The following is a 13466-nucleotide window of genomic DNA, read 5'->3' as shown; positions in this document are numbered from 1 at the left end:
TGAGGAAGGACATTCTTGCTATTGAGGGAGTGCAGGGTAGGTTTACAAGGTTAATTCCCGGAATGGTGGGACTGTCATATGCTGAGAGAATGGAGTGGCTGGGCTTGTACGCTCTGGAGTTTCGAAGGATGAGAGGGAATCTTATTGAAACATATAAGATTATTTAGGGATTGGACACGTTAGAGGCACGAAACATATTCCCGATGTTGGGGGAGTCCAGAACCAGGGGCCACAGTTTAAGAATATGGGGTAAGCCATTTAGAACGGAGTTGAGGAAACACTTTTTTCACACAGAGAGTTGTGAGTCTGTGGAATTCTCTGCCTCAGAGGGCGGTGGAGGCCGGTTCTCTGGATACTTTCAAGAGAGAGCTGGATAGGGCTCTTAAATATAGCAGAGTCAGGGGATTTAGGGAGAAGGCAGGAATGGGGTACTGATTGTGGATGATCAGCCATGTTCACATTGAATGGCGGTGCTGGCTCAAAGGGCCGAATAGCCTACTCCTGCACCTATTGTCTATTGTCTATAAGTTACATTGGACATGATTTGGAAAGGCACACATCTGTCTATATAAGGTTGACAGTTGACAGTGCATGTCAGAGCAAAAACCAAGCCATGAAGATGTAGGAATTGTCCGTAGACCTTCGAAACAGGATTGTGTCGAGACACAGATCTGGGGAAGTGTATAAAACAATTTCTGCAGCATTGCAGGTCCCGAAGAGCACAGTGGCCTCCGTCATTCTTAAATGGAACCACCAGGACTCTTCATAGAGCTGGCTGCCCAGCCAAACTGAGCAATCAGGGGAGAAGGGCCTTGGTCAGGGAGGTGACCAAGAACCCGAGCTCCAGAGTTCCTCTGTGAAGATGGGAGAACCTTCCAGAAGGACAACTATATCTGCAGCACTCCCACAGTCAGGCCTTTATGGTAGAGTGGCCAGACGGAAGCCACTCCTCAGTAAAAGGCACATGACAGCCCGCTTGGATTTTACCTAAAGGCATGAGAAACAATATTCTCTGGTCTGATGAAACCAAGATTGAACTCTTTGGCCTGAATGCCAAGCGTCACGTCGTGAGGAAACTATGCACCGCTCATCACCTGGCCAATACTATACCTACGGTGGAGCATGGTGGTGGGAGCATCATGCTGTGGGGATATTTTTCAGCGGCAGGAACTGGGAGACTAGTCAGGATTGAGGGAAAGATGAACGGAGCAAAGTGCAGAGAGATCCTTGATGAAAACCTGCTCCAGAGCGTTCTGGATCTCAGACTGGGGCGGAGGTTCACCTTCCAACAGGACAACGACCCTAAGCACTCAGCCAAGACGTGACAAGTCTGTGAATGTCCTTGAGTGGCCCAGCCAGAGCCCGGACTTGAACCCGATCGAACATCTCTGGATGGACCTGAAAATAACTGTGCATCGACGCTCCCCATCCAACCTGACAGAGCTTGAGAGGATCTGCAGAGAAGAATGGGAGAAATTACCCAAATACAGGTGTGCCAAGCTTGCAGCGTCATACCCAAGAAGACTTGAGGCTGTAATCACTGCCAGAACAACAAAGTACTAAAGGGTTTAAATACTGATGTAAATGTGACATTTCAGTTATTTCTTTTTAATTACTTTGCAAAAGTTTCTAAACACCTGTTTTCACGTAGTGCAAGGTAAAGATCAATCAAAGATAGTCCAAGGGTCTCCAATGAGGTAGAGAACAGTTCAGCACGGCTTTCTAGATGTTGGAAGGATGGTTCAGTTGCCTGATACAGCATGGTTAAGTTTTAAATTGACCTTTTATTAGCTTGTAGCTCTAGTCCTTCTGTCCCGCCCTGAGGAAAGGAAAATATGTTGATCTGAATGTCTGGGGAGTAAACCCTGAGCAAAACCAACAGAGTAAGCAAGGTTACGGCAGAATATTTGTGGTTTTGCAGCAGGTTAAATGATTTCATTGCTGATGTCAAGATTAAAAACGACACAGTTGAAATGCCTTCACAATACCTGCTGCACCACTTGTTGCGGCGTGGACTCGTTAGGGCCTGTTTCCGCGCTGTATCTCTGAACTAAATTAAACCAAACCAAAGCTGTTCACTGTACCTCGTTGCTAAACCAAACTAAACAACACTAAACTGATTGGAACGATCTTATCGAGGCCTCTCCTAACACGTTGCTGCCACCAGCTCAGTGCCATGCATTCCACTGTATCTATTTCATCCTTCAAAGATGAGCACACAATTAGAGTCACAGCCATACAGTGCGGAAACAGGCCCTTCAGTCCACACTGGCCAATATGCCCCTTTTAGAGAGTTGTGAGTCGGTGGAATTATCTGCCGCAGAGGGCGGTGGAGGCAGGTTCTCTGGATGCTTTCAAGAGAGAGCTAGATAGGACTATTAAAAATAGTTGAGTCAGGGGATATGGGGAGAAGGCAGGAATGATTGTGGATGATCAACTATGATCACATTGAATGACGGTGCTGGCTCGAAGGGCCAAATGGCCTACTCCTGCACCTATTGTCTATTATCTATTATCTACATCAGTCCCACCTGCCTGCATTTGGCCCATATCCCCCTAAACTTGTCCTATCCATTAACCTGAATCCATGTAGCTGTTTCATAAACGTCGCGATAGTCCCAGCCTCAACTACATCCGCTAGCAGCACGTTCCATATACCCACCACCCATTGTGTGAAAAAGTTACCCCTCAGATTCCATTAAATCTTTCCCCCCCTCACTTTAAACCAACGTGCTGTGGTTCTTGATTCCCCTGCTCTGGGCCAAAGACTCTGAGCGTCTATTCCTCTCATGATTTTGTACCCCTCTGTAAGATCACTCCTCATCCTCCTGCGCTCCAAGGAATAGAATCCCAGCCTACTCAACCTCTCCCTGCAGCTCACACCCTCTAGTCCTGGCTCAACGCTACATCGCAGTGTTGAGATGTTTAGCAGCAACTGAGCGCTATGCGGGCACGTAGGCCCTCACAGGCCGACATCAAATGAAACACCTGCATGACACTCCAGTTGAGTTAGAGTCCTGGAGTCATACAGCACAGAAACAGGCCCTTCAGCCCAATCCATCCATGCTGACCCAGTAACTGACCCGCTGAGTTACTCCAGCACTCTGTGAAACTTCACCTATCCAAGTTCTCCACAGATGCTGCCTGACCCGCTGAGTTACTCCAGCATTCTGTGAAACTTCACCTATCCAAGTTCTCCACTGTTGCTGCCTGACCCGCTGAGTTACTCCAGCACTCTGTGTCCTTTTACGTATTTACCAGCATCTGCAGTTCTTTGTTTCTACAAATAGCTTCCAACAATTGTTTTAAAATAACAACCTAGGAAGTATTGTAAATGTAATGACCAGCATGTGTTTAATTGCGTGTGGTAGTATTGGTCTATGCTGGGAGTGGAACATTAACTGTGCATTTAATACTTTCAGGTATGAAGCAGGGGACTAAAGTTGGACTCTTGTCAAGGTGCTTCAGAAAATCATTTTACTTCTTTGCCGTGTTTGGGAGATTTTATTTAGAACTGTTTCTTTTAATGTTTTTGCTTTAAATTAAAAAAAAATTCTGTGACATTTATTTTGAATGCGTTCTGTCCGCGTCATTTACTTGCAACTCAGTTTTGTCTCTAGGTGCATTCACGTTAGTGAAGTGGTAACCAATGATACCAGTGGTAACCAGACTGATTCCTGGGATGGCAGGACTTTCATACGAAGAAAGACTGGATAGACTCGGCTTGTACTCGCTAGAATTTAGAAGATTGAGGGGGGATCTTATAGAAACTTACAAAATTGGATTGGACAGGCTAGTCAGTGGTTCCCAACGTGGGGCGTACGCCCCACAGGGGGGCAATTTGATTTTTAAGGGGGGCAATTGAGCACGACTGAGGAGGTCTGGGTCCAAATTTTCGATTTTTATTTTTTTGGATTTTCCATCAGGTAAACATATGTAGTTTATGTTTCAGATGTTATTTTGAGTAAATATTTTTTTTTGGGTAAAAAAGGTCTTTATTGTGTAGTTATTACATAATCACCGCGCCATCGCTCTTCATGCACGTCGCACGAAGCGCGCGAGGTCAAGGGAGAACCTTATTTATTGAATTGGATTTAGAAATGCGATTCAAAGAGCTTTTGCTAAGTTACCCTTATAATATCTATTTCCTCTGTTTTCTCTCAAGGGAAAGCAAGGGGGGGCATCAGGATTTTAGAGGTGATTAGGTGGGGCATGGCCAAAAAAAGGTTGGGAACCACTGGGCTAGATGCAGGAAGATTGTTCCCGATGTTGGGGAAGTCCAGGACAAGGGGTCTCAGCTTAAGGATAGAGGGGAAATCCTTTAAGACCGAGATGATAATTTTTTTTTCACACAGAGAGTGGTGAATCTCTGGAACTCTCTGCCACAGAAGGTAGTTGAGGCCAGTTCATTGGCTATATTTAAGAGGGAGTTAGATGTGGCCCTTGTGGCTAAAGGGATCAGGGGGTATGGAGAGAAGGCAGGTACGGGATACTGATCAGCCATGATCATATTGGATGGCGGTGCAGGCTCGAAGGAACGAATGGCCTACTCCTGCACCTATTTTCTATGTATCTATGATCATCAATGACCCAGAGAGCAGGGTTCCATCCTGACCAAGGGTGCTGTTTGTGCGGAGTTTGCACGTTCTCACCGTGACCATGTAGGTTTTCTCTGGGTGCTCCGGTTTCATCCCTCATTCCAAAGACATCCGGGTTTGTTGGTTAATTGGTTTGGGTAAAAATTGTAAATTGTTCCCTAGTGTGTAGAATAATGTTAGCACATCGGATGATCGCTGGCCGGCGCGGACTCGGTGGGCCGAAGGATCTGTTTCCGCGCTGCATCTCTAAACTAAACTAAATTTTAACTGTCGATAGAATCTTTTACTGTTAGTGTATGGGGTGGTCGCTGGTCGGTGCGGACTCAACTTTATAAATTGATAAGTTCTAGGAGCAGAATGAGGCTATTTGGCCCATCAAATCCACTCCGCCATTCTATCATGGCTGATCTATCTTTCACTCTCAACCCCATTCTCCTGCCTTCTCCCCAAAACCCCCGACACCTTTACTAATCAAGAATCTGTCAATCTCCACCATAAAAATATTCATTGATTGGGGATGATCAGCCATGATCGCATTGAATGGCAGTGCTGGCTCGAAGGACCAAATGGCCTACTCCTGGGGGGAGTAGGCCATATAGTTTAGCATCTTGGGGCATCTTGTTTAGCATTGGCGAGTTGGCCCAAAGGGCCTGTTTCTGTGCTGAATGACTCTCTTATTGCAAACATTTATAAAATTGAGGGAAACAGATATGTCTTTTTTCTCAAGTTGACACTCGTGGTAATATTATGGTTATATGTTTAAGAAGGAACTGCAGATGCTGGAAAATCGAAGGGAGACAAAAATGCTGGAGAAACTCAGCGGGTGCGGCAGCATCTATGGTTATAACTTAGTTATGACTACCAATCCCACCAAGGGTGAGTAGGTTAACCTATGAGGAGCGTTTGTCGGCACTGGGCCTGTTTACGCTGGAGTTTAGAAAAATGAGGGGGGGACCTCATTGAAACATAAAGAATAGTGAAAGGCTTGGATAGAGTGGATGTGGAGAGGATGTTTCCACTAGTGGGAGAGTCTAGGACCAGAGGTCATAGCCTCAGAATTAAAGGACGTTATTTTAGGAAGGAGATGAGGAGGAATTTCTATAGTCAGAGTGTGTTGAATCTGGAATTCTTTGCCACGGAAGACTGTAGAGGTGAAGTCAATAGATATTGTTAAGGCAGAGCTAGATAGATTTTAGTCGGCACCCTTTACGTAGCGACTCTTTGTATACCATGTGTATGGAAAACAAAGAATCTCACTGTGACATGTCTCCCAGGATAATAAAATATAATTCATAATAAAGTATCATTCATTCATAATGATAAATGTGGTGTAATATACAGTACAGTCTTTTGCAATACTTTTAATTTGCAGAGCCTGCTCCAAAAATAAAACTTATTTAAGAACTTTCTTATATCATTCCCACAACAATATTTTGTCCCACATTAAGGATGTAGTCAGTGCTATTGAAGAGATATTATTAACCCTATTTTCTCCATCAGTTATGTAGACTTCAGTGCTGTCATGGAATTTATTTTCAAATTCAGACTGAAGAATGGTCTCGACCCAAATCGTCACCCATTCTTTCCGTTCAGAGATCCTGCCTGTCCCGCTGAGTTACTTCAGCATTTTGTGTTTATCTTTGGTTTAAACCAGCATCTGCAGTTCCTTCCTACATATATTAGGTACAGAAGTTGGGAGGTCATGTTGCAGTTATATAAGATGTTGGCCAGGCCACATTTTGAGTATTATGTTCAGTTCGGGGCACCATGTGCCTCTGTTGTTCAGTCTAAGGAAGGATCTGGACTCGAAACGTCACCTTTTCCTTCTCTCCAGAGAAGCTGCCTATCCCGCTGAGTTATTCCAGCATTTTGTGCCTTATCTTCTGTACTCAATAATCTGACTGATGAAGACCAATGTGCTAAAAGCACAGTAGGCCAAGGAATGGTAGATGGAGCATAATTCAGATAAATGTGAGGTGTTGCATTTTGGTAAGATAAACCATGACAGGACTTGCTCAATAAACAGTGGCATCAATGGGGGAAGCTGTAGAACAGAGACTTGAGCCTCTGTCCCACTTAGGAGACCTAAACAGCAACCTCTGCTGACCTTGCTCGCCACCCAAAAAAAAGTAACGGTTGAGACGACCTGCAACCTCCTACCACCTCCCACGCATATGTTGAAAACCTTCCTCGACTAGGAAGAAAACCGGCTTCGACTAGACCCGCGACTAAAAAATGATCGATTTTTAAAACAGCAACCTATTTTAGTCGAGGCCGGTTTTGATCATGATGAAAAAATAGCAGCAACCTAGATGAAGCCTCGACCACGCGGAAACCACTCTCAACCATTAGGGAGAGTGACCAAAACCTCCGGTGACCTCATGGAAACCTTGGGTGGCGGGCAAGGTCACCAGAGGTTGCTGTTTAGGTCTCCGAAGTGGGACAGGGGCTTTAGGAGTACAGATACATAATTCCATGAAAACGACCATTAATATAGGCAGGGGAGTGAGTAAGGCATTTGGGACACTTGGCTTCATCGGTCTGGGCATTCAGTATAGGACAGGCAACATGTCTGGATAGAAGATGCTGCCTGCCTGTCCTGCTGGACTACTCCAGCATTTTGTCTCATCTTTGGTGTAAACCAGTATCTGCAGTTCCTTCAGGGCCTGTCCCACTTGCATGCGTCTGGAGCGACCAAACGTGGTCGCTTGAGGCGTACGGGCCGCACGGGGCCGGTCCCATTTCGAAGCGCGGAGGCGTGTGGAGCTGTGTGGGGCTGGTCCCGACATTGCGCGGGGCTCCGAAAATCCCGCACTGTCCGAAAATTTTGCGCACCAACAGCCTGTCGGCCCGCAGGCACATTGAGGGCGTACGCAGCGTCTTGACGGCGTAAGCCTGGCGCGTGGCGTTGCGTGATGACGTCACCGCCCGATGCCGTGCGATGCCCAAATTCAATCGGCCCGCCTCCTGCCCAGCTGATTGGTAAGTATGACGCAAATTACGTCACGCGTGCGAACTTAGCGCGTAATTACCGCAAACTTAGTGCGAACTCCGCTTCCGTTTGGTCGTGCCAAACGCATGCAATCGAATGCAAGTGGAACAGGCCCTTTCCTCTACATTAAGTACCGGAGTCGTTACAGCTGAACTTAGGCGCTGGAGTATTGCGTACAGTTTTGGTCTTGAGGAAGGACATTATTGCCCGAGAAGGTTCACCAGACTGATTCCTTGGATGTCAACTTATGAAGAAAGACGCTACTCTCGGATCTTATAGAGAAACTTACAAAATTCTTAAGGGGTTGGACAGGCTAGATGCAGGAAGATTGCTCCCGATGTTGGGGAAGTCCAGGACAAGGGTGTCACAGCTTAAGGATAAGGGGGGAAATCCCTTTAAAACCGAGATGAGAAGAACCCTTTTCACACAGAGAGTGGTGAATCTCTGGAACTCTCTGCCACAGAGGGTAGTTGAGGCCAGTTCATTGGCTATATTTAAGAGGGAGTAGATGTGGCCCTTGTGGCTAAGGGGATCAGAGGGTATCATGTTACTGAGCTGTACAGCCAGACATATTGGCAAGGCTCGAAGGGGAGTACCCTGCATGTTTCTATACCCTGCACCTTCCACAAAGGTTGTCATTTAACAAGGCTGAGTGCGAAAATAGGATCTATAGGATGTTACCAGATCTGAATGATAGTTGTAAGGAGAGGCTTGCTAGGCTAGGAGATTTTTGAGTCATAGAGTGATACAGTGAGGATACAGGCCCATCGACCCAACTTGCCCACACCGGCTAACAGTGTCCCATCTACACTAGTCCCACCTGCCTGCGCTTGGTCCATATCCTTCCAAACCAGTCCAATCCATGCACCAGTCATGTAATTGTTTCTTAAACATTGTGATAGGGTAAACACGAGTACTGACATCCCCACCATCGAAGGGATCTACGGAGAGTGGTGAACACTGCCCGGTACTGACCTCCCCACCATCGAAGGGATCTACAGGAGTAGGCAGCCAGCATCATCAGAGACCCGCACCACCCTGGCCACACACTCATCTCAACCCTGCCATCGGCAAGAAGGCGAAAACTGCAAGAGCCTGAAAACTGTGACGTCCATCAGGCTCTTAAAGAAGACAACCTCCATATAAGCTCTGAACTACACAGACTTGGTGCCATTGGTTTTTGTGGGGTTTTTTGCACCATTTCAAGCTGGGAAGGGTACAGGGAAGATTTACGAGGATGTTGCCAGGATCTCGAGCGTCTGAGCTATAGGGAGAGGTTGAGTAGGCTGGGACTCTTTGCAGTGCAGGAGGATGAGGGGAGAACTTATAGAGGTGTTGGTGAGAGGAATCATGAGAGGAATAGATCGGGTCGATGCACAGAGTCTTTTACCCAGAGTAGGGAAATCGAAGACCAGGGGACATAGGTTTAAGGAAAACAATGAATGGGAATCCGAGGGGGATCTTTTTCACCCAAAGGGTGGTGGGTGTATGGAACGAGCTGTCAGAGGAGGTAGTTGAGGCAGGGACTATCGGGAAGTTTAAGAAACAGTTAGATAGGTACAGTACATGGATAGGACAGGTTTAGAGGGATATGGACCAAATGCAGGCAGATGGGAGACGAGTGTAGCTGGGACATGTTGGTCGGTGTGGGCAAGTTGGGTTGAAGGGCCTGTTTCCACGCTGTATCACTCTATTTTTTGTTTTTATATGTGTGTATGCACTGTGTGTATATATATATATATGTGTGTGTGTGTGTGTGTATATTTATATATGTGTGTTAGAGCTCTTAAAGATAGCAGAGTCAGGGGATATGGGGAGAAAGCAGGAACGGGGTACTGATTCTGGATGATCAGCCATGATCCCATTTAATGGTAGTGCTGGCTCGAGGGCTGAAAGGCCTACTGCACCTATTGTCTATTGTATGTGCGTATGTATATAGAAGTATGTATGTGTATGTATGCACACGGTACATAGAAACATAGACATAGAAAATAGGTACAGGAGTAGGCCCTGTGAGCCAGCACCGCATATGATCCCTTGATTCCGTTAGTCCGAAGAGCTATATCTAACTCTCTTGAAAACATCCAGTGAATTGGGCTCCACCGCTTTCTGTGGCAGAGAATTCCACAGACTCACAACTCTGTGGGTGAAAAAGGTTTTCTTCATCTCAGTCCTAAATGGCCGATTCCTTATTCTTAAACTGTGACCCCTGGTTCAGTACTCCCCCAACATCTGGAACATTTTTTCTGCATCTAGCCTGTCCAATCCCTTAAGAATTTAATATGTTTCCATAAGATCCCCTCCCATCCTAAATTCCAGTGAATACAAGCCCAGTCGATCCATTCTTTCATCATATGACAGTCGTTCTATCCCGGGAATTAACATGGTGAACCTACGCTGCACTCCCTCAATAGCAAGAATCCGTCCTTCCTCAGCGAAACTAGGAGACCAAAGCTTCCTCAAACACAATACCTGCACACGACTTTTTCCAGCATCTGCAGTTCCTTCTTAAACACAGTACTTCAGGTTTGGTCTCACCAGGGGCCTGTACAACTGCAGTAGGACGTCCTTGCTCCTAAACTCAAATCCTCTCTCAATGAAGGCTAACATGCCATTGGCTTTCTTCACTGTTACCGGCATGATTATTTTCAGTGACTGATGTACAAGTACACCCAGGACTCGTTGCACCTCCCCTTTTCCTAATCTGACACCATTCAGATAATAATCTGCCTTCCTGTTCTTGCCACCAAAGTGAATAACCTCACATTTATCCACATTACACTGCATCTGCGATGCCTCTGCCCACTCACCCAATCTATCCAAGTCACCCTGCAGCCTCATAGCAGCATCCTCGCAGCTCACACTGCCATCCAGCTTTGTGTCATCAGCAAACTTAGAGATGTTACATTTAATTCCCTCATCGAAATCATTAATGTATATTGTAAATAGCTGCGGTCCCAGCACTGAGCCATGCGGCACCCCACTAGCCACTGCCTGCCATTCTGAAAAGGACCCGTTAATTGCTTCCTGTCTGCCAACCAGTTCTCTATCCCTGTCAATCCCCTACCCCCAATACCACGTGCTCTAATTTTGCACACTAATCTCACATGTGGGACCTTGTCAAAGGCATTTTGAAAGTCCAGATGCACCACATCCATTGGCCCTCGCTTATCCATTCTACTTATTACATCCTCAAAAAACTCCAGAAGATTAGTCATGCATGATTTGCCCTTTCAGTAGTTGTCACTGTTGTTTGCTTTTTTTTACATGTGTATCAATGTGTGTGTGTATGTATGTGTATATATATGTCTGTGTTTGTGTACACACACAGTACATGTGTGCATGCGCGTGTATATACCTCGCCAACTCTCTTCATCCTCCTCTCTGGTTCCCTGGTTTTCGGGGGAGAGCAAGGGTCGGGTTTAAATAATAGACAATAGGAGCAGGAGTAGGCCATTTGGCCCCGCCAATCACTGTGATCATGGTTGATCATATACAATCAGTATCCCGTTCCTGCCTTCTCCCCTTACCCCTTGATTCTGCTAGCCCTAAGAGCTCTATCTAACACTCTCCTGAAAGCATCCAATGAACCGGCCTCCACCGCCTTCTGAGGCAGAGAATTCTACAGACTCACAACTCTCTGGGTGAAAAAAGTTTTTCCTCATCTCCGCTCTAAATGGCTTACCCCATATTCTTCAACAGTGGCCCCTGGTTCTGGACTCCCCCAACATCGGGAACATGCTTCCTGCCTCTAACGTGTCTAATTTCTTAATAATCTTATGTTTCAATAAGATCCACTCTCATCCTTCTAAATTCTAAGTGTACACAATCCTAGTCGCTCCATTATCTCAGCAAATGGCAGTCCCACCATCCCGAGAATTAACCTTGTGAACCTATGCTGCACTCCCTCAATAGCAAGAATGTCCTTCCCCAAATTTAGAGACCAAAACTACACACAATACTCCAGTTGTGGTCTCACTAGGGCTCTGTACAACTGCAGAATGGCCTCTTTGTTCCTGTACTCAACTCCTCTTGTTATGAAGAGGAGTGGCTTGGTGGTTGCACTCACTCCCCTCCCCTTACCCAGCGTGTGGCTGACCGGGCCTGGTGCCGGGATACAGCCAGGGCTCACCGGGACCATCTCACCACATCCCCCCAGCCAGCAACAATAGAACTGGAAAGCTTTCCCTGCGTCTCAATCCACGATACGATAGAACTTTATTTATCCCAGGAGGGAAATTGGTCTGACAACAGTCATGACAGACACAGACACAATGGACAATAGACAATAGGTGCAGGAGTAGGTCATTCGTCCCTTCGAGCCAGCACCGCCATTCAATGTGATCATGGCTGATCATCCACAATCAGTACCCCGTTCTTGCCTTCTCCCCATACACCCCGACTACGCTATTTTTAAGAGCCCTATCCAGCTCTCTCTTGAAAGCATCCAGAGAACCTGCCTCCACCGCCCTCTGAGGCAGAGAATTCCAGACTCACCACTCCCTGTGAGAAAAAGTGTTTCCTCGTCTCCATTCTAAATGGTTTACTCCTTATTCTTAAACTGTGGCCCCTGGTTCTGGACTCCCCCAACATCGGGAACATGTTTCCTGCCTCTAGCGTGTCCAAAACTTTAACAATCTTATATGTTTCAATGAGATATCCTCTCATCCTTCTAAAGTCATGACTGACACAAACACAAAATACATTACATGAAATTAAAGTGACAAGTGGAAAGGATTTGGGGATGCGCAAGAATTTGCGGGGGGGGGGGGGTGCGGGGAGGGGAGTCAGTCACTATTTTTTGTTTTTATATGTGTGTATGCACTGTGTGTATATATATATATACATATATACATATATATATATGTGTGTGTGTGTATATTTATATATGTGTGTTAGAACTCTTAAAGATAGCAGAGTCAGGGGATATGGGGAGAAGGCAGGAACGGGGTACTGATTCTGGATGATCAGCCATGATCACATTTAATGGTAGTGCTGGCTCAAGGGCCGAAAGGCCTACTGCACCTATTGTCTATTGTATGTGTGTGTATGTATGCACACGGTACATAGAAACATAGACATAGAAACATAGAAAATAGGTACAGGAGTAGGCCCTGTGAGCCAGCACCGCCATTCAATATGATCCCTTAATTCTGTCCAAAGAGCTATATCTAACTCTCTTGAAAACATCGAGTGAATTGGGCTCCACCGCCTTCTGTGGCAGAGAATTCCACAGACTCACAACTCTGTGGGTGAAAAAGGTTTTCTTCATCTCAGTCCTAAATGGCCGATTCCTTATTCTTAAACTGTGACCCCTGGTTCAGTACTCCCCAACATCTGGAACATTTTTTTCTGCATCTAGCCTGTCCAATCCCTTAAGAATTTAATATGTTTCCATAAGATCCCCTCCCATCCTAAATTTCAGTGAATACAAGCCCAGTCGATCCATTCTTTCATCATATGACAGTCCTGCCATCCCGGGAATTAACCTGGTGAACCTACGCTGCACTCCCTCAATAGCAAGAATGTCCTTCCTCAAACTAGGAGACCAAAGCTGCACACAATACCTCGATTTTCCAGCATCTGCAGTTCCTTCTTAAACACAGTACTTAAGGTTTGGTCTCACCAGGGGCCTGTACAACTGCAGTAGGACGTCCTTGCTCCTAAACTCAAATCCTCTCTCAATGAAGGCTAACATGCCATTGGCTTTCTTCACTGTTACCGGCATGATTATTTTCAGTGACTGATGTACAAGCACACCCAGGACTCGTTGCACCTCCCCTTTTCCTAATCTGACACCATTCAGATAATAATCTGCCTTCCTGTTCTTGCCACCAAAGTGAATAAACTCACATTTATCCACATTACACTGCATC

The 13466-nt window shown here is 46.0% G+C and overlaps 1 protein-coding gene across 1 annotated transcript in view; it reads left to right on the top strand.

Annotated features, from left to right (window-relative positions):
• Positions 1 to 3565, top strand: part of lztfl1 (leucine zipper transcription factor-like 1) — a 42619-nt gene extending 39054 nt beyond the window's left edge. The window contains exon 10 of the mRNA XM_055653572.1: positions 3423 to 3565. Coding sequence (XP_055509547.1) covers positions 3423 to 3441 — 19 coding nt within the window. The 3' untranslated portion in view covers positions 3442 to 3565. The remainder of the gene's footprint in view (positions 1 to 3422) is intronic.
• Positions 3566 to 13466: the final 9901 nt, after the last annotated feature.

Source organism: Leucoraja erinacea, chromosome 2, assembly GCF_028641065.1.
Source record: "Leucoraja erinacea ecotype New England chromosome 2, Leri_hhj_1, whole genome shotgun sequence".
In the NCBI taxonomy this organism is placed as follows: domain Eukaryota; kingdom Metazoa; phylum Chordata; class Chondrichthyes; order Rajiformes; family Rajidae; genus Leucoraja; species Leucoraja erinaceus.
The sequence above is the reverse complement of the archived record's forward strand: the minus strand, read 5'-3'. Positions and strand labels throughout refer to the sequence as shown.